Source organism: Saccopteryx bilineata, chromosome 4 (assembly GCF_036850765.1).
Source record: "Saccopteryx bilineata isolate mSacBil1 chromosome 4, mSacBil1_pri_phased_curated, whole genome shotgun sequence".
Taxonomy (NCBI): Eukaryota; Metazoa; Chordata; class Mammalia; order Chiroptera; family Emballonuridae; genus Saccopteryx; species Saccopteryx bilineata.
In genome coordinates this window covers 54,094,306-54,121,478 of record NC_089493.1, presented here as the reverse complement: position 1 = coordinate 54,121,478, position 27,173 = coordinate 54,094,306, and the positions used below count along the sequence as shown (strand labels likewise).

The 27,173-nt window shown below is 41.6% G+C and overlaps 1 protein-coding gene across 1 annotated transcript in view; it reads left to right on the top strand.

The window, feature by feature from the left end:
- The first annotated feature begins 1,097 nt into the window (after positions 1 to 1,097).
- Positions 1,098 to 27,173, top strand: part of HACD3 (3-hydroxyacyl-CoA dehydratase 3) — a 35,759-nt gene continuing 9,683 nt past the window's right edge. Inside the window, exons 1-7 of the mRNA XM_066273412.1 lie at positions 1,098 to 1,354; positions 11,437 to 11,479; positions 14,158 to 14,231; positions 16,021 to 16,185; positions 17,658 to 17,709; positions 20,449 to 20,559; positions 24,913 to 25,040. Coding sequence (XP_066129509.1) covers positions 1,268 to 1,354; positions 11,437 to 11,479; positions 14,158 to 14,231; positions 16,021 to 16,185; positions 17,658 to 17,709; positions 20,449 to 20,559; positions 24,913 to 25,040 — 660 coding nt within the window. The 5' untranslated portion in view covers positions 1,098 to 1,267. The remainder of the gene's footprint in view (positions 1,355 to 11,436; positions 11,480 to 14,157; positions 14,232 to 16,020; positions 16,186 to 17,657; positions 17,710 to 20,448; positions 20,560 to 24,912; positions 25,041 to 27,173) is intronic.

The window sequence follows — 27,173 nt, the reverse complement described above, 5'->3', positions numbered from 1 at the left end:
CTCTGTGTTTTATACAACCCACCCCGTGAGCTAAACGTTTCCTGAGAGCTGGCATCATTTCTCTTTCAGCTCTGTAGCCCTGTGCTCAGCACTTCGGTAAGTAAATGAGTGTGCTAACAGAACTGAAGTGTAAGTTCCATTTTTTGTCCCAGACTTCTGGTTTTCACAGTAATGTTGCTTTCTCACCGTTGCAGACTTTGAGATGAAAGTGGATACAGATGAAATCGTTTAAAGTAGATATAAATTAGTGTTTTCTCTAGTTTGGGTTTCCTATTTTAAGAGAGGCAAGTCCCCTGCTTTATCCAATAGTCTAGCACTAAATATGTGGACATTTAAATTAATTTGAAATATTTAAAATAAAAAATCCAGCTTCTCATTCTCACTAGCCACATTTCAAGTACGCAAAACTTCATATGGTTAGTTGTTACCGTAGTGGGTAGCTCAGAATCAGAGGTGGATTTAACGGCGGGTGCACGGTGCGCCCTGGGCCCCGCAAAACCCCAAATTTACTTTTTTCTAAGGTAAGAGGCCCAATATTTTCTTCTGTTCCCGGGGCCTCAACCGACTTTAATCCGCCTCTGCTCAGAATGGACTGTTTCCATCAACTTTGTGAATTTCTCTCCTTTACACTTAACTCTCCCTTCTGAGAACACCCTCTTCCCATACTGCTTCCCCTTATAACTATCATCATCCTTACCGTGTCTGCAACTACTTGCGTATTTGAATAGACTGAGGGTTCCAGGTTGTCAGGGATTGTTTCTTACTACTGTAGCTCCAGTGCTTAGCCTCGCGGCCCAGGCACTTAAGTAGTTTAGTAAATGTTTCATTAATGAGTGACAGAATGGGGGACCTGCTAGATACACTCAAGCCTTTTCCCCACGCCGACAAGCTCCTTACGAGTCTCCAGCGTTTTTCATTTTTAAGCTTTTATAAGCATCATCTTAAAGAAGAGAGAGAAGCGCTAAGCAGCGCTGATGGCAGCAGCTCCCGGGGCTGTCGCAGGGAGCCTCGGCGACCTACGCTCCTGGGCCCGCCCCCTCCCGCCCCGCCCCCTCCCGCTCGCGCCAAGTCCCGGAGTCCGCGCCGCCACCCTCGGCTAGTCACTGCGCAAGTGCGGCCGGAGAGCGTGGGGCGTCTCGCAGCTGCCGGCCGCCGGCCCCGAGGAGCGCGGGGGTTTGCGGCCTGCGTTCGCCGGACTCCGGCGCGCACCACCTGAAGCAGCGAGGCTCAGCCAGCGAACTGTGCCTGCGCACTGGGCAGTGTGACCATGGAGAATCAGGTGCTGACGCCTCACGTCTACTGGGCTCAGCGACACCGTGAACTGTACCTGCGCGTGGAACTCAGTGATGTGCAGGTAAAGGCCGGGTTCGGGCGGCGGGACACGGGCAGGGCCGGCGATCCCGGGACTCACTGGGACCCACCCGGACCCCCTGCTCTTTTGTCCGGGTGTGCGCAGGAGAGCCTGCAGTGCGCCAAATGGGATCCGGGACGCGGTGCACTCACGGTATCCAGCCCGGGGTAGCAGCAAGCCCGGGGCACAACCCCCTGGGGGCTGCAGGTACCTTCGGGTGCTGAGCGATTCTCGCGGGGGCCTCCTCTTTGTTCGTAGTCTTCGGCCTGCTGGAACCCGAGCCTGGCCCTGGAGGCCTGGAGGACGGTCAGGGTTTGGGTTTGCCAAGGCCGTTGGAGGCGTGGGATGAGCTCGTTGGGTGAAAGGTGCAGTGTGCAAGTGACTTGCTGGGCCGTGGGTAGACGTCTAGAGCTGGTCTGAGGTCCATCCAGTCCCTTCGGACCTTCACGAGGCCTGCCGCTGCCTCAGAGTGGCCACACCCACCCCCCAGCCATTCAGTGATGGAAGTCATTCTTGTTAATTCTGAAGTCCGGAAGACCTCGAAGAAATTATTTTTACCCCTTGTTCTGAAGGCTGTGTGAGCTCAGGTTTGCTGAGTTGCAGAGAGAACTTAAAATTATCTTAAGTTACATTGAGCATTTATGTTTTATCTTATTGGCTCCCTTTGTGTACAAGCTGAGGCCTCAGTGGTGGAGACCTCTGGACCCACCCCCCTATTTCTGTCGGGACTGTCCAGGATCCTAGTCTTTGAGGAACTGGAGTTTTAGTCTGGAATGTGCTTTCTACAGCCATCTTTACTCCGTACTCTCCTTGACATGTCTTACTTTGTAACCTCCTTCATTCTACTTAAATTCTCCGAGTTTATGTTTGGATCTGTCAGCCTGTCTGTCATATTGTCTTGCAATGGTGCAAGACTTTTGAGTGTGGTCTTGAATTTGTTGAATTTAATCTTTACATCTGGAATATAAACCTGTTTTCTCATAGAAAGATAAAAGATAATATTGGCCAGAATGCTGTTAAGTAGGCTGTGACATTGTACAGTTTTCATTTAATGTGTTAAACCAGGCTGAATTAAACTTTTTTCTCAGAGGTTGAATAAATGTGCTGTCTCTCCCTTATCTGCTCTAGAGTGTCTTAATAAAAAAGGAAGAAAACAAAGTTTTTCTAGATGGGGATCAAAGCCTCCATGTAGAGAGGCCTTTTTCCAGTAACCAATAAGAAAAGATGTGTAGGCTGGGTAGATCAGTTGATTAGAGCATCATTCTGATACTCTTAATGTTGTGGGCTCCATCCCTGGTCAGGGCACATAGAAGAATTAACCAATGAATGCATGAATAAGTTGAACAACAAATTGGTGTCTCTCTCTCAAACCAAGAAATAAATAAAATAAATTGTCCAGTATGTTACAACAGTCTCTCTCTTTAAGTATTTAGAATTATGTAGACCAATTAAATAAACTCAGACCCTGCTCTTTCTAGATGTCATGTAATAAGGATATAATATTCTGGGATACTTTTGAAGGTACAAACAGAAAAGGTGTTTTTAGTAGGGAAAGGAGTGGTGGTGGTAGAAAGACATTGAAGTCAGTGGAGAAATTGAAGAATGCATAATACTTATATTAATATTTTTTCTAAGATTTAAGGCTTTTAGTTAAGAAACATGAACATGCCAGCCATATTTGGTATATTTAAAAATATGAAGGTATATGTTTGAAATACAGTTAAAGAAATGTAAAGGTGGAGAAAGAAATGGAATTTTCTTTTGCAGAGAGAAATCCTTTTTTAACTTTTTTTGGAAAATAAATCTATTTTTTTAATCAAGTTTTTTAAAAAATTTTATTTATTGATACTTTTTTTTCAGGGATTTCCTATGTACAATTCTGAGGCATTTATTTCAGCAACCATTAGTTTAAAAGCACATGTTCATACCATTTATAAAAAAGTCTTCTGCCACATGTAAGATACTAGAGATTTACAAAGATGAGTCAGACAGATTCAGCTTTCCAAGGGCATACTATCTAGAAGGAAGCACAATATATATAAACCAAAAGTTTTTTGCATAAGTATTTTTATTGATAAAATTGGAGTTGAATATTGAACCAGGCCCCAGGTTTTAAAGGCATTTGTTACTTTTCTTTTGTTTAGTTAGAGATGACTTCCTGAAATAAGATGAAGAATTCTTGTCAAACTGGGAGTAGTTTCCAGAAGAGAAAGGCATAGATTTTTAGATTGTCTGACTTGTACCATGTGAATGCCCTCTGGCTAAAGACTGCTAGGGACAGCTATTTCAACAAATTGAGTTTATTACTCTTTTTAGCAAGGGAGGGCATACCTCACAGTATGTTTTAAGAGGGTGTTAGAAAGAACTGATTATAGGATGTGGACTTTAATGATTCAGGGATAGTCTAAGGATGTGGGGTTTGCTTTAGATGCTGTCATAAAGTGGGGGCAATTTTGTGGTTGGTTATCTGAATAAATATTATCTATAGAGAAGAGAGACTAGCGTAAGAATAAAACTGTATTTGGTAGGGAAGTAGCATTCACTTACTTCAGCCAAGAGAGCAATAGTGTCTGGTATCTTATGGGTGACATAGTGGCCATGTCTGTGCTTGCACAAAGTTATGAAATGGCCTTTGTCTCATTTTTATCAAGGTTTCAGAATAAGCTTGTCTGAGGTTGGTATTCTGCCAGATTGTTTATGTCGAATAACATGCCTTATCTGTGAATGCCAAGCCAGCTTTGTTATGTTAGGGGCTGCTTTTTATTTTTATTATTTTTTAAAACTTGTTAATTCATTGCTCTATGCAGGCAGGACCTGTGAAACCAGTGATTCTGGCTCAAGATGAAGCAATTCGTTTATTTGTTCTATGAAAACTGTTTGTGCAGTACCTACTCTTATCTCTCATTAAGCTAGGACAGCTCTCTGTCAACCCCCTGCTCCCTCAAGGAAGACCCGTAGCTTATGTGTAAGTTTTAGTATTGAATTCCAGTTTAGGGAGCGTCAGTTGTGCTTCCTTCCCTTTCTGAGACAGAGAACCATTTTTTTTTTTAATGCAACTTAGTAAAACATATCTCTGTTATTTCTATGGAGCTGCAGGGTTAGTGGTTGATGAGAAACCACTATGATGTGAAGAGTGATGGTATACAATAAAAACTTTTTTTTTAAGTGAGAAGAGGGGAGATAGACAGACTTCTGCATGTGCCCTGACCAGGATCCATTCAGCAACCTCTGTGTGGGGCTGATGCTCGCTCTGACCAACTGAGCTATCCTCAGTGCCCTGGGACAGTGCTCAAACCAGTGGAACCACTGGCTGTGAGAGGGGAAAGGGAGAGAAGCAGTTGGTCAATTCTCTTGTGTGCCCTGACATGGAATTGAACCCAAGACATCCATACATTGGGCTGATTTTCTATCCACTGAGCAAAAATGCCACAGCCCACAATAAAAACTTTAACAGCAGCCTTGCCTGTGTTTGAAGTGAGCGATAACAAAGAGGCTAGCTGGAGCCGGGGGAAGCTAAGACAGGATTACTTTCAGAATAGAGTTTATTTTCAAGATAGGCATAATGGACAGATTAATGGACAGATTTGTCTCAGCAACCCTAGTTGACATAGCATTTGTTCACTTATCAAGACTTTTGTTTGTTTTAGTTGTGTGTGGACAAAGTGCATAGCTCTAGGAGCTGTTTGAAAGATACGGTCTTGTCCTTACTCAGTAGTCTGGTGGAAAGAGTGGTAACCGAACTCATGAGATTGGGTCCTTGCTCTTCTACTACTATCTGGTGGCCATGGATAATTCTGTTTACCTTGATGAGTCTTGTCCTCTTCATCCAAATAAATGTGAATAGTAACACCTAATTCACAGTATTTGTTTTGAGGTTTGAACTGGAAATTGAATTTGAAAGTGCTTTGTGAATTCTCATGTACTATTCAAGTGTAAGGGATTATTATCATGATGTTAAACCGTAGATGAGAGAAATTTAAAGAGCAACAGATTAGAAGATTAATGCGTAAATGAAAACTCACTGTGCAACAGTATAGCTTTACAAATCAATATTGGAAAAGATGTACCATTCAGGAAATTGTATTGGGATAATTGGTAATCCAAATGGCAAAAAGATAAAATAAGATCTGTCTGCGTACACAAAAAGTCAATTCCAGGTGGGTTGATAACATAAATGCATAAAGCAAAACTACTAAAAGATTATATAAGAGGATGTATGGTATTGGAACAGGGAAGAATGCATTAATCAAGACACAGAAAACATAAACTTTAAAAAAAGGTTTACAAATTTGAGACAAGCTTGAAACAGATATTGTGGCACATATCACTGATAAATGACTAGCATCTTGAATATATGAAGAACTACCTATAGATCAATAAGAAAATATATTACCCAATAGAAAAAAGGGTAGATAATAAAAGCAGTTTAGAGTAAAAGGTAACAAGAATGACCAGTAAACCTGAAGATGCTTGACCTCATTTATAATCCGGCACGTTTAAGTTGAAATGATAGGACATGCCTGGCTTTTGGTGGTGCAGTGGGTGAGCATTGACCTGGAGCGCTGGGGTTGCAGGTTCAAAGCCCTAGGCTTGCCTGGTCAAGGCACATACTACAAGCAAGCAATGAACAGCTGAAGTGTAGCAGCTCTGAGTAGATACTTCTTGCTCCCTCCTCTCTTTTCTCTGTAAAATCAATAAATAAAATCTTTCTTTTTTTTGACAGAGAGAGACAGAGTCAGAGAGAGGGACAGATAGGGATAGACAGACAGAAAGGAGAGAGATGAGAAACATCAATTGTTCGTAGCGGTTCCTTAGTTGTTCATTGACTGCTTTCTCATATGTCCCTTGACCAGGGGGCTCCAGCAGAGGGAATGACCCTTTGCTCAAGCCAGTGACCTTGGGCTTCAAGCCAGAGACCTTTGGGCTCAAGCCAGTGACCATGAGTCGTGTCTATGATCCCATACTCAAGCCAGTGACCCCGTGCTCAAGCTGGTGAGCCCACGCTCAAGCTGGCAACCTCAAGGTTTAGCATCTGGGTCCTGTGTCCCAGTCTGACTCTCTATTCACTGCGCCACTTCCTGGACAGGCAATATAAATAAAATCTTAAAAAATAAAATAAAAATTAAATGATAGGACATTTCATTTTAAAAGTCTAACATTACCAACTATTGGCAAGGTTGCTCAACGATGGGACATTTTTATACAGTGGGAATATTAATTGGTACAAATGGTTTAGAGAACAGTTTGGCGCTATCTAGTCAAGCTGAAGATGGGCGTATTCTTATGACTTGGAAGTTTTGATTCTTTGAGATACTCTTCCATTCATGCCCAAGGAGACAGCATGTTTGTTGCAGCAAAAAATTTAGAAACAATTTAATTCTTACTAACAGAAGAATGGATAGATTGTGGTGCATTTATACAATTGCACACTGTACAAAAGCTAAAATAAATGAAACAGAACTGCATGTTTTTATAAAGATAAAGCTTAGAAATAAAATATAAACTAAAAAGCAAGTTGAAGAATTATATTGATGTGAAACCATTTATGTAACATATAAAATAATGAATATCCAATGTGTTATAAATGAATAAAGAAATACAGTGGAAATGATAAACTCCAAATACCGGAATAGTGGTTACCTGTGAAGATGGGATGTGTTTGAGAGAGGACAGTGGGATTGAGTAATTGTTTAACTGTACCCATTTCTTTGAAAAACAACAACAACACCTGATGGAAATAAAGCAAAATGCTAATGGATGCTAGGTACATGGTGTTTGCTGTATTTTTCTGTGTATGTCTGATTGCTTGAAATATTCCATAACAAAGATTAAATAAGTCTAAGCTGTTTAGAACCACAGTACAAAAACATAAAGTTGTAAAGTAATTAAATAATTTGGTAACTATTGAGTGAGTACCCACAATGGTCCATGTACGTACCTACAATGGTCCACGCACAATGCTAGATAGATACTAGGGAGTTCAGTGGGCCTCATGCTTACTCTTTTTATAGCTCTATTCTGCATATATATTAATTACACATGCCAGCAAAGATAAATACTAACAATTTGAACTAGAAAGGAAAACCATTATCTAAAGAGTTAGGTAGCTCATTGAACTCTATAGTTCTGTCAGATATTATGAAAATGGATGAATTGATTTAATTTCAGTTTATAGAATAGTTTATTATTGAGGCATTAAAGATTCAGAGATTAATAAGACCCAGTCCCTGCTTTCAGGGAACCCAGTTCTAGAGGGGCAGATAAACCAATAAGCAATAATTACAGCTTGACCAGGCGGTGGCGCAGTGGATAGAGCGTCAGACTAGAACACAGAGGACCCAGGTTCGAAACCTCAGGGTTGTCGGCTTGAGCGCAGGGTCACTGGCTTGAGCGTGGGATCATAAGCATGACCCCATGATCACTGGCTTGAGCCCAAAGGTCGCTGGCTTGAAGCCCAAGGTTGCTGGCTTGAGCCCAAAGTTGCTGGCTTGAGCAAGGGGTCACTCACTTTACTATAGTCTCCCTGGTAAAGGCACATATGAGAAAGCAATGAACCACTAAGGTGCCACAACAAAGAATTGATGCTTCTCATCTCTCTCCCTTCCTGTCTGTCCTTCTCTCTGACTCTCTCTTGTCTCTGTCAATAAAAACAAAAACAATCCCCCCCCAAAAACCCAATAATTACAGAACAGTGTGATAAGTATTAAAGGCAAAGACAAGGTAGTAAGGAAGCTATTAATTTTGATACTAGAAGTGAGTAGGTGGGAAGAGAAATTAACATTTGACCTGGGCTTTGAAAGGTCAATAGAGAGGGAATCTTAGAAGAGTATTCTGGTCACTGTGGATTTGAAAGTGAATGATAAAAGGAAATTGATAGAACTCAGCTCCATTTGACTTCACAGCAACCTTTTACCCTTTTCCTTATTCACTTTTTTCATAAAGGCACAATTCCATCTCTAGTAAAAGATGGGCTAAGTTGTGCAGATCAACCTTTCTGCTATAAACAATGAAAACTGTTCAATATAAAATTTAAAATTATCAAGTAGTCAACAAGTTAGAAAATAAAATGGGTACTCAGAAAGGTAAACTGAACTCTGAAATTGCTTTTGCTTTGAGAACATTTGCTCAACTGCATGAATTTGTACTTTGGTTTTAACAGCCTGACAGGGGCAGAGGTAAGATCAAATCCCACCAGAGATGTAGTGTGTAATAGGAAACCCTTTTCTCCATGAACTGCACTTTAGAGGACGACACACTTGTAGAGGAAGGATGAATTAGGGTATGGGGAACAGAGTTAGGCAAGAAGTGATGTAGGTAGGGGGAAATTTACTTCCAAGACATCCCAGAATTTTAGCATATTTACATCAAAACCCTGTTTCCCTTGCTGCTGAGGAACCATACCCCTGATGTGTAGCCTTTTTTTGATTAGGTTTTCTAACTCCCTCTTCCTGACACAGAGATCAATCAGATCATTATCCTAGATAACAGTCTAGGTCAGGGGTCCCCAAACTATGGCCCGAGGCTGCATGCGGGCCCCCTGAGGCCATTTATCCTGCCCGCTCTGTGGCCGCAGCACTTCCGGAAGGGGCACCTCTTTCATTGGTGGTCAGTGAGAGGAGCACTGGAGTACTGTATGTGGCTGCAGCGTTGCTCCTGTACAGTACTACTTCCGGTGATGCGGGATGCACGCGTCATGGCTCCAGAAGCGCATCATATCACTTGTTACGGCTAGCAGTGACAAATATGGAACCGGACATTGACCATCTCATTAACCAAAAGCAGGCCCATAGTTCCCATTGAAATACTGGTCAGTTTGTTGATTTAAATTTACTTGTTCTTTATTTTATTTTATTTTTATTTATTTATTTTTTTTTCATTTTTTCATTTTTCTGAAGCTGGAAACGGGGAGAGACAGTCAGACAGACTCCCGCATGCGCCCGACCGGGATCCACCCGGCACACCCACCAGGGGCGATGCTCTGCCCACCAGGGGGCGATGCTCTGCCCATCCTGGGCGTCGCCATATTGCGACCAGAGCCACTCTAGCGCCTGAGGCAGAGGCCACAGAGCCATCCCCAGCGCCCGGGCCATCTCTGCTCCAATGGAGCCTTGGCTGCGGGAGGGGAAGAGAGAGACAGAGAGGAAAGCGCGGCGGAGGGGTGGAGAAGCAAATGGGCGCTTCTCCTGTGTGCCCTGGCCGGGAATCGAACCCGGGTCCTCCGCACGCTAGGCCGACGCTCTACCGCTGAGCCAACCGGCCAGGGCTTTGTTCTTTATTTTAAATATTGTATTTGTTCTCGTTTTTTTTTTTTAATTTAAAATAAGATATGTGAAGTGTGCATAGGGATTTGTTCATAGTTTTTTTTTTTATATTCCGGCCCTCCAATGGTCTGAGGGACAGTGAACTGGCCCCCTGTGTAAAAAGTTTGGGGACCCCTGGTCTAGGTTCTCAGCCAGTAGTCTATACTGGGGAGGTTTTTAACATAAAGCTTGGCTCAAATGGTCCTTCCACCCCAAGCCTTCATTATTCCCCTTTTCCTAACACTCTTGGCTATGAATAGAGCATTTAGGCTTTCACTGCCCTAATATTACATAGTATACCCCCTGTCCAACCTCTGTCTGTCTTATTGGTTCCCTTTGATGCATGATCGAGCACATATAGCTGAGCCTACAGGAGAAATATGAACTAGTTTTGGCCCTGGAAACATGCTGCTTCTTGCTTATTAATTGAGCTGGGAGGTAGGAGGTGAGTTGTTTCTCATCCACTGGAAAAAGAATTAAGGAGGTGAGTTGTTTCTCATCCACTTTAAATTGTGCTGTTGGGCTCTGGCGGGTTGGCTCAGTGGTAGAGCGTTGGTCGGCCTGCGTGTGGAAAGGTTTGATTCCCTATCAGGGTACACAGGAGAAGCGACCTTCTCCACCCTTCCCTTTCCTCTTTCTTTCTCTCTTTCTTTCTCACTTCCCCTCTCGCAGCTATGGGTTCCAGCAAGTTGGCAAGTTGGCCACAGGCGCTGAGGATGGCTCCATGGCCTCATCTCAAATGCTGAGATGGTTCAGTTGCCAAGCAGTGGAGCAGCACTCGAAATGGGCAGAGCATTGCCCGGTAGATAGCTTGCTGGGTGGATCCCGGTCGGGGCTCATGGGATTCTGCCTCCCTGTCTCCTTACCTCTCACTTCACTAAAAAAAAAGGTGCTGAAAGCATGTAGCAGCCTCTGGGAACAAATGAACAATTTGGAGAATTTCGATCTCTTCTCATCTTCGTTTGAGTGGGGGTTAAGGGAACATGGAGCCTGAGGTTAAGGGAGTGCATGTTTAATTTTTATTTTATTTATTGATTTTAGAGGAAGAGGACGGAAGAGAAACATTGTTCTGTTGTTTCAGTTATTTATGCATTCATTATTTTATTTTATTATTATTTTTTAAATTATTGGTTGATTCGTGTGTGTGCCCTGACCAGGGATGGAGCCCAAAACCTTGGCAAATTGGGATGACACTAAACCAGCTGAGTTACCCAGCCAGGACTGCATGTTTCATTTTCATCCAACCACTCTTAATTCCTGTACCTATTGGGCTTTATTTATTCTTCGTGTTGCAACACAGTCCTTACATTTGGTGAAGCTTTCCCCAATCATTGTTTCCTTTGTGCTTGTTGACTTAACTGTAACACTTACTGCTTTTTACTACTCTTTTGCTCATGAGTGTGTTATTTGTTATTTGATATCTTCTCACGAAATTACTGTTCTGTTCCACTAGATTCTGTGCCTCCACAGCTCAGGGACTGAGACTTAGAGATTGCACTATTTGGGGTTATAAGAATTGACTGGCTCAGTATCTGAGTGTTCTGCACAGTTAGAGCAGTTTATGGTCCTTCTTGAAGGAGCCTACAATCTCAGATGGGTACAGATAGACATAGAGAAACTCTGCACAGAGATGTGAATAAACGACTAAATATATTTTCTGGGGGAGGCACAGCGTAAGAGGTTGAGTCCTCAAGGGGAAGGATGGAGAGAAGTTAGCCCCTGGTTTTAATTTCATTTTTCTCCTCATTAAAATGCCCTTCTTGCATCCTTGGTCTCTTTCCACAGAATCCTGCCATCAGCATTACTGAAAATGTACTGCATTTCAAAGGTCAGTATTGGGGCAAATGCTCCTAGGTCTCTTCTCTACACAGAGGCATAATGGTGGTATCTTTTTATTTTTATCTATTTGTTATATTCACTTTCTACTTATGCTCACTTCTCTGATACTCTTGGGGTAAACTATATTGTCTTGAAATTCATGACTAAGAAAGTCAAAGAACTTATTTAATTTTTTAATTTTAATTTTTTTTTTCATTTTTCTGAAGCTGGAAACGGAGAGACAGTCAGACAGACTCCCGCATGCGCCCGACCGGGATCCACCCGGCACGCCCACCATGGGGCGACTCTCTGCCCACCAGAGGGCAATGCTCTGCCCATCCTGGGCGTCGCCATGTTGCGACCAGAGCCACTCTAGCGCCTGAGGCAGAGGCCGCAGAGCCATCCCCAGCGCCCGGGCCATCTTTGCTCCAATGGAGCCTCGGCTGTGGGAGGGGAAGAGAGAGACAGAGAGGAAAGCGTGGTGGAGGGGTGGAGAAGCAAATGGGCGCTTCTCCTGTGTGCCCTGCCCGGGAATCGAACCCTGGTCCTCCGCATGCTAGGCCGACGCTCTACCGCTGAGCCAACCGGCCAGGGCCTCAAAGAGCTTATTTAAAATCCTGCTTTACCCTCAGGCAATAGTTATAGCAAAAAAGAATCCTGGGCTAGAAATGAGATCTTTTAGACTACCTCAAACAATCATTTACTTCTCTGGACCTATAAAATAGCATATTGGGTTATAAGTTCTGTTTGTGTTTCTCAAACTTAAGGACCTACAGGCATCTGAGAATATGTTCTTAGCATACTCCAGGGCTATAGACCAAGATTGAGAAACATGTTAAGAGTTAAATATGGTCACTTTAAGCGATGTTGGCTTCATTGTGGCTGTGAACCCAGTTGGAACCACAGCCACTGAACTTGTATGGTAGTGTTTGTTTATAAAGTAGCCATCTAGGTTATATATATGTTTTTTAAGATTATAACGAAACCAAAAATTAGAAATTTTCTTAATGAGGCTTTGTGGCCCCCTGATATTACACTTACTGTCCAGTTTAAGAAACACTAGATAGTACCTATGGTTTTTCCAGCTCTGACAGTCGGGTTTTTGTTTTTTTTGTTTTGTTTTTTAAGTGAGAGGTGGGGAGGCAGGGAGACAGAAAGATAGAGAGACAGACTTCCGCAGGTGCCCTGACCAGGATCCACCCAGCAACTCCTTGTAGAGTGATGCTTTACCCATCTGGGGCTGCTGCTCCATTGCTCAGCAACCAAGCTATTTCAGCGCCTGAGGCGAGGCCATACAGCCATCCTTAATGCCCAGGGCCAAATTGCTCCAATGAACCATGCGAGCCACAGCTATGGGAGCGGAAGAGGCGGGCAGTAGAGAAGCAGATGGTCACCTCTCCTGTGTGTGTGCACCCTGACTGGGAATCCAACCTGGGACTTTCACACGCCAGGCCGACATTCTACTGCTGAGTCAACTGGCCAGGGCCAACAATCTGATTCTGTGAATCTGCCTCCATTTTCCTTCACTTTAGTTCAGCAGCGCATTTGCTGCTGTGCCTTGGAGGGCAGGTCAGGATTTATTGTTACCCACTGGGGTGGGAGTCTCCCTAATCTCTTTCTATTCTAGTTCCTAGGAAGGTCATTAGTAAGTGACTAGGGTTATGGGACATTGAAGATTTTGTGTTTTACATGCGATTCCATCTGCCTTCATTAATATACTTGCATGAAAGCACAGCCTGGCTTTTATATCTACTTCTCAAGGTGAGAGCAGTGGTGGCAGCAACTCAGGATTTTTTGTTTTTTGTTTTTTTTTAGAATTATACGCTTGAAAGGAAGTTAAAGTGATAAAAGTGTATCTTGCCACTTGGAGCTTATAGATTGTCCTATCTTGATTTAATGAATTTATGGTCTTAGGAGACAGTAACTACCTGTAGCAAATATTAGGCAAGTGTACCACATGTGGCCGAATGAGGGAAGGGACGCCTAGGAGGGAACCGAATTGGATAGACAAGTCAGAGGGTTAGACGGGGAGTGATCCCAGCAGTCACTGGCACCTAGGCATGGCTGGATTTGGGGAAAGGGGCCATGTCAAAGCACAGGGATGGCCTGATGATCAGCCCAGGCACTTTCCTCCCAGTGCCGTTTGTCCTCCCTTAGGAGTAAGCTGAGACAATTATCTTGCTCCTTTTTTGTTCCATTTGGGATGTGCTAAAGCAGAAAGCAGCTTCTCTACTGTCTATCCCTGGTTGGGAGGAGTTAGGTTCGGTGCTTTCTTTGAGACAGTTCAGCATGTCCGTATACCCGGCAGCTGTCCTTAACCTGGTTTTTCTCTGCTCTGGATTTAGCACCAAGGTACTTGTGAAAGTCAAATTTATATCTGTGTGATATCTTTGGCTTTGCTTTCTGTATTCTTTTTCCTGGCTATTATTTGTGCTGGGCATCGTCAGGGCCACAGTGGAAGATTAGGTAAATACTCTGGCTCTGACCATCAGAAGGACAAATGGAGATAAACTTTTGACCCAGATTTAGCTTATCTATGTAGCTGTTGAGTAGCTAGCTCATCTCCCAAGCCCCACTCCTTTTGGCAGTACCCATTAATAACTGTATGCTTGTGAAAGAACTGCGCTAAGCTTCAGGATGGCCCTTCTCTGCTCAAGGTCATAGTAACCCACATTTCTTTCTTTATAGCTCAAGGACATGGTGCCAAAGGAGACAATGTCTATGAATTTCACCTGGAGTTCTTAGACCTTGTGAAGCCAGAGGTATGTTTTCCCCTTTCTTGCTTCCCTTTCTATTGTAGGAAATAAATACTAGTAGTTTTGTGAAATGGAGAGCAGGGGTTGTAGGAAAGAAGATAAAAACCAAAGGAGAATATAGTGCTTTTATCTGAAAGAGGTTTTAGCTGTACAGGAATGGGGTAGGTCCAAGACCTTGAGGTGAATCTGGGCTCTGCCATTTATTAGCAGTAGGAACAAGTCCCTTCACTTTTTTGACTACCAGTTTCTTTATGTGTTAAATGAAGGGTTGGATAAATGATCTCTAGAGTGTTCTCCAGCTCTGATTTTTTTTTTTTTTTTAGTGATGACAGAGGAGGAGTATGGTACCCATAGAGAGCAGAGTCACATAGGGCAGGTGAAGCCTACACTAGGGCTCTGCTTTCATGTGACTTTGCCAGAGGGGCACTAGACATCAGAACAGGCTGAGGCAGTTGATGTTTGGAAAGCATCCTGGACATACATTGAAGTTTCCCTTCTCTTAGAGCTGGAGGAAGCTTCTGTAACAGGAAGGGAGAGAATCCAATACATGGTATATTTCAGTTTCTAGAATTACACTAGTATCTCTGGGGGCTTGAGCATATTGATTTCTTTCTGTTTCAATTGTTTTAATAGTCAGCAGTAGTTTAAGGGGTAGAGAAGTTCTCATGGGTCTTGCTTTGGAGGCCAAGGGAAAGGCTATATAGAATAATAATGAACTAGAACAGCCAAGAATTTTAGTTTCAGTAGGGAAGACTCCCTAGACTGATTCTTGTGAAAAAGTTGTATCTGATGTGGTCCAGTTCTGGCCTTGATTAGACCTCTCTAAAACACGGACTTTCTATGCCAGGGACTGTCAGCCATTTATTTTAATTCAGTCATCTTCATGGGAATAAAATCTGAAGTGAAGATGCACTTGAGTGATTGGATGTAGGGCCTCGCATGATGTAGATCTGGCAGGAGGCTCATCTGGTTTCTTCTAGGGTAACCAGGAACTGTCTGCCAGCCTTTTTCCCCCCTCCCCTCCCCTCCCCTCCCCTCCCCTCCCCTCCCCTCCCCTCCCCTCCCCTCCCCTCCCCTCCCCTCCCCTCCCCTCCCCTCCCCTCCCCTCCCCTCCCCTCCCCTCCCCTCCCCTCCCCTCCCCTCCTATTTCTCTTTTCTTTCTTTTTAATTTTGAAATTAAATTTAATGGGGTATGACAATAAGAGTACATAGGTTTCAGGTGAACATCTTTATAGCATTTGAACTGCTGATTGTGTTGTATGTCCATCACCCAAAGTCAGATCATTTTCTGCTACTGTATATTTGTACCTCTCTACTTCCATCTCCCGACCCCTTCTCTTGGTAGCCACTTCACTGTTATCTATGTCCGTTAGTCTCAGTTTTCTATCTTACCTATGTAGGGTGTGTGTGTGTGTGTGTGTGTATTTGTCCCTTTTTACTCCCCTGTGTGTGTGTGTGTATATTTGTCCCTTTTTACTCCCCTGTGTGTGTGTGTGTGTGTGTGTATTTGTCCCTTTTTACTCCCCTGCCTTCTGTATCTGCTTTTCTTATCCTGATTTTCTCCTGTGTCATTCATTGGGAGAATCAAAAGACAGTGCTGTTCTTACCGGATCTCCCCTGTACCAGCCCTAGGTCTCTGTTCTCTTTGTGTCAGTACTTCTAGGAACAGAGAGGGAAGGGGGGAATAAGCCTACCCTGCATTTTCTCTGTCTGGTCACACTGGCTTGGGGCAGTTTCAGGGGAAGGAGTGGGGGACGGGAAGAAGGCATTCTCACATTCTCATTTTCTCTCTTAGCCAGTTTACAGACTGACCCAGAGGCAGGTAAACATTACGGTACAGAAGAAGGTGAGTCAATGGTGGGAGAGGCTCACCAAGCAGGAGAAGCGCCCGCTGTTTTTGGCCCCTGACTTTGATCGCTGGCTGGATGAGTCTGATGCTGAAATGGAGCTCAGAGCAAAGGTCAGTAAGGAACCTAGGATCTAGACAGAAATCATGAGGAGCCCAAATTATCAGGGTCAGGCAGAATAAATACAGAGTTACAAACTGAGTTAATGACCTGGAGACGTGGTTTTATAGAAGTACTGGTCACACATTTTGTGGTGTTCCTTAGTGGGATTTGTTTGATTTTTTTTTTTTAATGATTAGACTAGGTGATAGGTTTAGGGGGAGGAAGACCACAGAGGTTTCATTCTTATGCCATGTTCTGGGTACATACTATCAACATGACTTACACTGTTGATACTGATCTTGTTCATGTGGCTGAGGTAACATTGTCAGGTTTCTTCACTGTAATCTTACCTCCTCCCCCCTTTCCATACTGGACTCTTTGGAAGGAAGGTATTATGCACAGCCCATACTTAAGGAGTGGGGACTTATGCTTCCCATCTTCAGGGTGGAGTATCTGCCTACTTTATTTGGAATTATTCTGCATTGGAGAGTATTCTCTCCCATTTGCTTATTCAGTCATTTTTTAAAATATCAGTATGGTCTCATGAATGAATATTTATTTTATAGTTTGAGTTTAATTCAGTATTGTGCTATTTATTTTGTTGCTTTAATTATTTTAGCTTTGGCCCTTAGAACTCTTTCAGTTGGCTCTTTTGTCCCTTTGACAAACTCAAAGTTCCATTATTGTGGGGCACCTTCCTGCCTTCCTACCTTTCTGCCTCTCTCCCTCCCTCCTCTCCTTCCCTCTTCTCCCTTCCCCATCCCTCCCTTCCCTTCCTTTCAGTTTTGAGTTCTTCCTTAATATCTGGCACTGTAAGCTGTTCCAGGCTTTTCTTATATATTCCCTGTTCTAGCCCTAGAATCAACCATTCTTCAAGGAGTTCTGTTCTTTTTATTGGAGAATTGTAGAGGAAACTAATATCTGGGCTCAGGTATGCTCATTGCTGCTGGGGTATCATCACTTCTGAGCCCTCTCAGCTGACAGAACGACAAACTGTATGTGTGCATACTAGCATATACATATGTCTATACATATTTCTGTATATAACCATCTATATACAGTATTAATCCAATATGAGTCCGTACTGATATGGAAACATGATTTTGGGTTTTGGAAAAATTATACTAAAAATCTAGAGGTGTTAAAAAATAAAATAGCAATTTATTTAAATTTCTGTTTTGTTTTTACAACCATGACAAATCTGGATGTCTTTCCAGCTCTAAAATTTCAATTTGTAGTTTGGTAGCTAGCCAATTGGCTTACTTCTGTGAGCACTGGATGGGCATTCTGTGATGCTAATGCTACTCAGTAAAGAGGAGTCAGGCTTTTTGGTACCATAAGCCAGGAAATCTTCCCCAGTGAAGCATGAACACAATTGGAGGAGGTGGCTTTAAGGGAGTTGTATCACTTATCCAGCATGTAGACTAGCGCAAGCATCTGGGAATTCTAACGTGTTCTTGGAAAACTTCTGTCCAAATTCTAGGAGGAAGAACGCCTAAATAAACTCAGAACTGAAAGCCAAGGCTCCCCTGAAAGTAAGTTGCCCCTGCTGCTACGGTAGCTACCAGTTCACTTGTGATGGACACGGGGATATGGCTGAGTGTGATGAGGTAGGAGAGCTAACACTGTGCAGATGAGCAATGAGCAGTCCTTAGCGTCCAGTGCTTACACTGTGTACACTCGCACTAGAAACCTTTTACTTAATGTTTCCCTTTTGTTCGGAGCCTAACATCATCTGAGTATGCCAGGCTGGTATAGCAGTATGGAAGAACCTTAGTCTCCTGGCTGGTCTAATGTTAGGTGACAGCATGTATTATTGCATGGACATGTGAATGTGGGTCCAAGGCTACACTTCTTCCAGCCTGGTGTTTTTTTCACAATTGAGATCTTAAGGGCTGGGCCACAGATAAGTATGGTTGTCACCCTTTAAAAAAATCCATTTCTATTTCTATCTGCCCAACTACTTATAAGCAAGAAGCTCTGTAAGTGTATTATCTTCTGGGTGACATAGATGAAATTCAACTATTTTTAAATTCTTGCTGCATTGAAAGCATTTGTGCTACTCCCTTGAGGGGTGGAGCTGATGAATTCATCAGCTGTGCTCTAAAGAGCTTACATTCTAGAGGGAGGACTCTGAAAGTCTGTAAGTTAACATTAGTGCTGAAAAAAACAATAAAATAAGGGTTCTTCATTTGTTCATACTTTTTCAAGTTTTACGGTTGCTTATTTGGCATGCTATAAATAAGGAACTGGAAAGTTGTAGAGCACTGGTTTTCAAATTGTGTTCCATGGTACCCCAGGGGTTCCCAGAGGTACTTGGAGGGATAGGCCAACTGACAGTTTGACTTTAGTCAAAGCAACTCTGCTTTTGTGTTTTATGTATTGGTGTTGTAAATAAAATTTTTCTTGAAAAGGAGGTTTTATTGCTTTAAAAAAAGATTTGACAACTGCTAATTTAGAGAACTATTCCCTAAGAAAAGCTAGCGGGGGAGACAATTAGTGGAGGTAAAGAAAACAACAACATAAAAGGCTACCTGAGATTTAAATTAACTTTTTGGTTTTAGAGGGATAAACTTTAAAAATATGTAAAAATGCTTATATGTGGACTTTTAGGATGTTAAAGTTTTAACTATTTTATTTAAATTCATAGTTTCCTGATGAAAGAAGTTCTTTTTGTGTGTGTGACAGAGACACACAGAGAGAGACAGAGAAAGACAGACAGGCAGGAAAGGAGAGAGATGAGAAACAGTTCTTTGTTGTGGCTCCTTAGTTGTTCATTGATTGCTTTCTCATATGTGCCTTGACCGGGGGGCTACAGCATAGCGAGTGACCCCTTGCTCAAGCCAGCGGTCCTGTGCTCAAGCCAGATGAGCCTGTGATCAAGCTGGTGACCCCACACTCAAGCCAGCGACCTCAGGGTTTCAAACCTGGGTCCTCTGCATCCCAGTCCAACGTTCTGTCCCTTGCACCACTGCCTGATCAGGCTGAAAGAAGTTCTTTATGATGGGGAAGTGTAATGAGCTTCTATAGTTTTGAAGAAAAAATTTTTAATTAAACATTGTCAGAAGTCTAGCTTTTTTGGCCCCTTAGACTAAGCTTGTTTCTGCTTAACCGCAGTACCTCTTGTGTGAATAATAGAGTATAAACCAAGTATGTGTGCAGAATATCTGTAGTCTAGGATTAAAATTGTGGCAGCAGAATATGAGCCCATAGCTTTTTTCTGAGAATTATCTTTTTCTTTAGCCTACTCCTTTAACTCAACCATGACTCTAAGTTCCTCTTTCCTTTTTTAGTGAGAAAGAGAGGGAGAGAGATGAGAAACATCAGCTTGTAGTTGAATCACTTTGGTTGTTCATTGATTGCTTCTCATACGTGTGCCTTGACTGGAGGGCTCAAGCAGAGCCAGTGACCCCGTGCTCAAGCCAGCAACGTTGGGGTTTCGAACTTGGGACCTCAGCGTCCCAGGTAGATGTTTTTATCTACAATGCCACCACCAGTCAGGCCTTACAGCTGTGTCTTCATAAACTTTAGGCTACAAAATTAATGTCCCTTAGTCTCTTGCCTCTTAATTTGTAATTTCCCTTCTTTGGTTATATCCTCATCCTACGCATCTCCAAAGCCCAGTTCAGATACTTGCCTGTTCCTGCTTCCCCAGTCTAATGTCATTTTCTCATCTTGAAATTTTCGCAAGACATTGCATGTCACTCTAGCTTGTATTATGGTTTTAGATTGTAAGGTCTTTGAATCCCAGTAGTGCCCCTTTGTACCTTGGATATTGTAGGTGCTCAGTTAATCCTTGACTGAATGAATATATCAAGTAACAGAATTTTTTTTCATTATTTGTTCTTTCTCTTTGAGCTAGTTTGACCTGCATGACCTTAAAATTTTCCAGGAAAGAACAAACTATAGATTATACATATTATGATGACAAGAACAGGAGCTGAGTATAGCTTTTCCCCCTACTTTAATGCCTCCTAAGATATATTCTTTTCTTGGATTTGTTATACTTGTATACTTATCCTTTAAGGATAAGTCTGTGGGGAAAGACTGTTGAAAACATATCTTGGAGTACAATGTTCCCGTAGTTTTTCCTTATCTGTTTCTCTATGGTACCAGGAGCCAGGCTGGTGCAGACCTGGGCCGGGTATTTGTATGGGAGCTTGGGGCAACAAGTAGGAAAGAGGGGTGAAGTTATGCTGGCGTGCCCTACACAGCCCTCCTACTGTGAATATGACGGCTGCTCGTACAGTTCACTGCCTGGCTTTGCTTTTCAGCCTTTATAAGCTTGAAGAAAGGATACCTGTTTATGTATAATCTTGTGCAGTTCTTGGGATTCTCCTGGATGTTTGTCAACATGACTGTGCGGTTCTTTATCTTGGGAAGAGGCAAGTACCAAATTTTAATGCTAGTTTTCTTTTTTTAGTAGATTGACGCACTGCTCACCAAAGGTAATACTCTCTGCCTTTTGTATTAGTAGTAACCCATGTTTGTATAGCACTTCATGCCTTTCATTGTACTTTCACATATTTTATTTCCCATGGCCTCTGAAACAGGTGGGCTGATTTTCTGTCTATACAACAGGTGAGGAAGTAGGCTTAGAGATGGCCAAAGAAGTGGTCTATGTCCACATAGCTTGCCAGGGGATATCTTGGGTAGCATCCTTTCTCTAGTCTACTTGATAGTTTGTAACTAAAGAAATGGATGTGATGCTTCTAGTGCCAAAGTTATGCATCCTTTAGGAACCTAAATAATTTCTCAACTGGACTGTTCTAAAACGGAATGAAAGGACTATCATAAAGATATTAGTTTTTGATAAATTAATTTGCACGTTTAACAGAATTCTGGCCGAAGTCAATGACAATGGAAGATATTTGAGAATGTGATCTAAAGTATTCTGAAATTTTATTGTAAACAATAAGTAGATAATAAAATTTGGGATAAGAAAGATAATGGGACAGGAGTTTTTCTACCTGATATGAAAGAATAATAATTAAAATAGTATAGAGGCCCTGGCCGGTTGGCTCAGTGGTAGAGCATTGGCCTGGCGTGCGGAGGTCCCGGGTTCGATTCCCGGCCAGGGCACACAGGAGAAGCTCCATTTGCTTCTCCACCCCTCCGCCACGCTTTCCTCTCTGTCTCTCTCTTCCCCTCCCGCAGCCGAGGCTCCATTGGAGCAAAGATGGCCCGGGCGCTGGGGATGGCTCCTTGGCCTCTGCCCCAGGCGCTAGAGTGGCTCTGGTCACAACAGAGCAACACCCCGGAGGGGCAGAGCATCACCCCCTGGTGGGCAGAGCATTGCCCCTGGAGGGCGTGCCGGGTGGATCCCGGTCGGATCCCGGTCGGGCGCATGTGGGAGTCTGTCTGACTGTCTCTCCCTGTTTCCAGCTTCAGAAAAATACAAAAAAAAAAAAAAAAAGTATAGAATTAGTATGAGAATAGACTAGTTAACAGAGTAGATTAGGTGGCCTAGGACTAGCTCTTACATTCTATACATATATGAATTATATATGATAAAGGAATCATGAACTAATGGAAAGGGAAAGATTATTCAATACTTTTAGATAAATGTTTCCAAGGAAAATTAGTTGGGTTTGGGTACATGAGGGAGCAAGGACTCTGTTTGACTCTTTGTCCTCACACTGTACAAAATTAAATTCCCCCAAAGGATTTAAGAATTATGTGTCAAAAGTTGAACCATAATAGAAGATATATATACATTAATGTTTATAAAAATCTTATGTGGAAGGTTATGCCTTTCTAAGTTTAAAAGCATTGGAAGAATCATAAAGGAAAAGGTCAATATATTTGACTACAATAAAATATCTAAATTCCTATATATCTAAGCCACCCTAGCCAAGACAGCCTTAAAGATGAAAAGAATAGGCCCTGGCCACTTGGCTCAGTGGCTAGAGCATTAGCCCAGCGTGGGGACATCGGGTTTGATCTCTGGTCAGGGTACATATGAGAGGCGACTATCTGCTTCTCCCCCCCTTCTCTCTTCTCTCTTTCCCTCTCTCTCTCTTCCCCTCTCTCAGCCAGTGATTCAGTTGGTTCGAATGTCAGCCCTGGACACTGAGGATAGCTTGGTTAGTCTAAGCATCGGCCTTAGGCTCCGAGGATAGCTTGGTTGATTTGAGCCTTTGATGGGGGTTGCTGGGTGGATCCTGGTCAGGGCACATGCAGGAGTCTATCTCCTCTCATCTTAGTTTAAAAAAAGATTAAAAGTATATTGAGGTTAGTGTGGGGATGGAGGGTTGGTAGGAAATTGAACAAATATTGGCAAGGGTTGATTTCTTTACAATTTATACAAGTTCTTTATAAAGAACTTGTATAAATTGATTTAAAAATGTAAAAACTCTTAACGAATAGATAACCAAAAGTATGTACAGGAAATTCTTAAGAGGAAATAAAACTATTTATTATGTTAAATAAAAAAATTTAACATACAGAAAGAATGTTTAACTTAGTAATGATGAAGAAAGTAAAAAATAAGACAGTTTTTATTACCAGTTTTGCAAAGTTAAAAAAAGATACTTAAATCTAGAGGACATATGCTAAAATAGACACACCAGTGGCTACTGTGAGGGTGTGTAATTACAACAACTCTTGGGAAATCATTGGGTGAAGTAAATCAAGAACCTTAACTGTTCATATCCCTGAACCTGGCAATTTCACTTCTGAAACTATGTTCTAAAGAAAGAATTGAAAGTACAAGAGAAGCTTTTTCAAAAAGATAGACATGGCATTTTTATATTAGTGACAAATTAGAAACTACTTCAGTATCCAGTGAGGCTTTAGAATATGCCCTCAGTGGAATGTTGTGGAACAAATACAGAGTATAGTATTTAAAGAGTTTGTAATAACATGGGAAAATACTGATGACATACTAAAGAAGTAACGTATAAATTTGTTCTTCCAGTTTGAACACACCCATATAAAAAGGAGAAAGTGAACCAATACATGCATAAAGATTGGAATAAAATGCACCATTTTTAAGTGGTTTGAATGTGAATAATTAAAATTTTTTTATTTTGTAAAATAAATGAGAAAAAATATAAGTATAATAGAAAAATAGAAACTCTTTAAAAAGAGAAGAAAACTCCTGTAGACTTGTATTTTTCACTCCTAAATTTTTCCATGTGAGGTTTGTGGAAGGTGAGTTGTAGTTAGTTAGGTCTAGAATCGTTTGAAGGATGTGCACGTTTTTTCAGCCTTCTTTACACCTTGGAATTCTGCAAATCACAGTGTAAACCAACACAGTTGGATTGATTCTGAGCGTTGCTGTGCGAGCCTGCTGGCTGTTAGGTGATGCAGTCCCAAAGCTACTAAGTTATCTGGGTCATGTGTGTTTAAAGTAAGCTGCCTGGATTTGTAATTTCTATTTTGGCTCTGAGCCCCTCCCTAACCAGTTACTAGAATGGAGCTGCTGGTTTAATTCTTCCCTTACCAGTCCTGAGAGAGGTAATAAGGAGCTGGGGCCTGGCACCCAGGGTCATAGTCTGCCCTTGGCAATTTTCTCCTTTTGAATAGAGGATGTTGGTGAATGGCAGATTTCACACATGTATTTGTTTTTTCATGTAAATATGTACTTTGCTAACCTTCGTATGCTAAGAAAACCTGAAGCAGACTCTTGGGGTTATACTCTTGTTTGAGCTTGTCTGGCTCGCTATTCCGTAATACTTTTTTAGTAAATGAATTTTTAATTTTTTCCCCAACTATAATAATTACAGAGGGGAAATCAGAAAGTAAAGACTTAAAAGACTCCGCTATAATCCTGACTTATGAAAGCAACAGGTTCTTGGCTCTTTGGTTCTTGGCATCTTTCCCACATAGCTTCTTGGGACCAATTCCTGAAGTGGATTTGTGAGATTAAAGGACAAATTGTTTTTAAGGGTTTTGATGTATATATAATGCCCCAAAAGAGTATATACTATTTAATACTACCACTATTTAAACCCATATTTCATTAACATATGAGTTGGCTTTTCCTACTTTCAAAAAAGTTTTTTTTCAAATCATAAAATTCAGTGTGCTGGTTCAAGTAAGTGTGTAAAATGGGAAGACGGGAGTGAAGGTGTGGGGCAGGCGGGAGGGCGAACAGGCCACTGCTATTTCCAGACATTGCCTTTTACTCTTTTTTCCTCCTACAGTTAAAAATGATAATTATACTCTGTGTACAAATTTGCGTCTTGCTTTTAAAACTTTATAAGCATTTTAATGTCACTAATATTCTTCATAACTATCATTTTAGAAATCAGATTTCTATTCTTGAATTGAAACAAGAATCAATTTTCCATAAAATCAGAGGGAAAGCCCACAAGATCTAATTTTTGTTTACCATATTGCCACATCTTAAATCACAGTTTTCTATTTCTAAGTATAAGAGGTCTCCCTTTTTTAAAGATAATTTTCCTAGGAGAAATGCCATTTAAAGTAAATCCCCTCCTAAAGGATACCAAAATTTCATTCCAAATGGTGACAAAAAAAGATATGATTGGGATTTTATCTTGAAAAGTGGCATTTAAAATTATGAAAATAAATTTTTATTTTATATGTAACAAAATTTATAATTTTGCATTTTTTTTTTCAAAGAAAAAAATTAGTCAAAAGTTGGAACTACTTATTGGTAGAATTCTTCTGATAAAATTATACATTCATGTAAGGAGATAAATAGTTTGAGAAATAATTCTGTTGGAATTTGCCAATTCATTCACCCTTAATGTATTTTTGTCCCACAGAGTCCTTCTATGACACATTCCACACCATGGCTGACATGATGTATTTCTGCCAGATGCTGTCAGTTGTGGAAACTATCAATGCAGCAATTGGAGTCACTAAGTCACCAGTGATGCCTTCTCTTATCCAGGTATTGAATAGTTGATCTCAAGGGTGGGGAAGGAGAGATTTCAGCGTTTATTTAGTGGGTATGCCACAATTTGCTGAGAGGTCTCAATTAGTAAAAATACCTATTGGCACAGGAAAAGCATTGTTTTATCTGAACAAGGAGGAAAATTTTAAGTCTTAGGAATATTTTCCAAGGTAAACTTTTACTGTTTCAGTTAGACTTCATTATAACATCTTCATGAAATCACAGTTCTATAAAAAGGTGTGAAACTAGGGAAACTTGACTGTCAGGCAGGAGCAGACAATCCTACCCTCAGCCTTCTCAGTTAGCGATATGCTTGGTCTCCTCCCACCTTGAGTAGGTGAAGGCAGTGTAATACGTAGGAAGTCTTTATACTTTGTACTTTCTTTCATATATGAAGGTGGCTCTTCTTACTTATGTGGGGATCCCTCCCCCCAATACATCTATGCCTTTTCCTAATATTTGGATGATTGTTATCAGGAATGGGGCATCAAAGCCTTTTATCCTCCTGTTTCTTAACTATGCAATTATATACAATTAAATACCAACTACCCAGACACAGAGGGAACCAAGTGATTGTTGGTAGTCTTTTCTGGAGTAGTTTTTATAATTCTACCCTTTGTGGTATACCAACTCTGGCGTGCTAATAGTTATCCGTTGCATTGTAAAGGGTGTTAATACAATAGTCTTGTTAATTAGGTTTCCTGCCCTTGGAAAGAGGCTGCTTTGTTTAATTAGTTTATTTATTTTTACTTTTAGAGAGAGAGAGACAGACAGACAGGAAGGGAGAGAGATGAGAAACATCAACTCATAGTTGTGTTGCTTTAGTTGTTCATTGATTGTTTCTCATATGTGCCTTGACCAGGGGGCTCTATCTAAGCCTGTGACCCCTTGCTCAAGCCAGCAACCTGGGGCTTCAAGCCAGTGACCATAGAGTCACGTCTATGATTCCATGCTCAAGCTGGCAACCCCGCACTCAAGCTGGTGAGCCTGCGCTCACAACCCTGTGCTCAAGCTGGTGAGCCTGCACTCAAGCCACGTGAGCCCACGCTCAAGTCAGTGACCTCAGGGTTTCAAACCTGGGTTCTCAGCGTCCCAGGCTGTTGCTCTATCCACTGTGCCATCACCTAGTCAGGCTGTATTGTTTAGTTTAAAAAATAACAAGGGGATAATGAGTGACCCACTAATATGGAATAATATTTTTTGTGTATCAGTGAAGTACAAAGAAGCATTAGGGTCAGTGGTGGGAGTCAAATAATTTAAGAACCGGTTCTCTGAAAGGTAGTTTATTGTTTCATGCATTTAATACTTAAATAAGAAAAGAACAGTAAAAGAGGTACACAAGACTAGATTATAAGTTTTAAAATATTAATGAAAAATATTAAATAATACCTGACAAAAAATAATAAAACTGTTATTTAAGATATACTGCTCACAAAAATTAGGGGATATTTAAAAATGAATGAAGTTATAAAATATCCCCTAATTTTTGTGAGCAGTATATTTCCATATTGCTTCTTGATTGGCATCCTCATTTGCAATTTTCTTTGCTTTTATCCGAGCATCATTGGCTGTGTGATTTATCCTTAACTGTCTTTTCACAGTAGGAGTTGGGTCCCATTCCTTTAGAGGCAGGCTGATTAGACTAATAGTCACTGTGTTTGATATATTAGAAACAGGCGACTTCTCTTCTCTGAACATGCTACGTTCATCTTTGAGAAACCCGTTTCCGCTTCTGCTGAACTTACAGCTATTGTTCTGACAACATTTTTAGCTCTTTGAACACTTTCAGGAATTGCATAGTTCTGGGAATTTTAAAAAAATTCTCTAAGGCACCCACCTTAGAGAGAACCCTGATTACAAGTGCCATTTTAACAATTGGTTTGCCGAACTCAACAAAAAATTAGGTATCGGCTCTGCTGAACCGGTGCGAACTGGCTGAATCCCACCACCGATTAGGGTAGAATTTCTAGGGCAGGATGGATGGGACAGGTTCCATATCACATTGCATGGCTCCAGCGAGTGCTGTTCACATAGAATACAATGTGAATGAAGCCACCAGAAGCAGGGCAATGCCACATGATTCAATGTGAATCAATGTGGGGAACATAATATTGAGTAAGAACTAAGTTA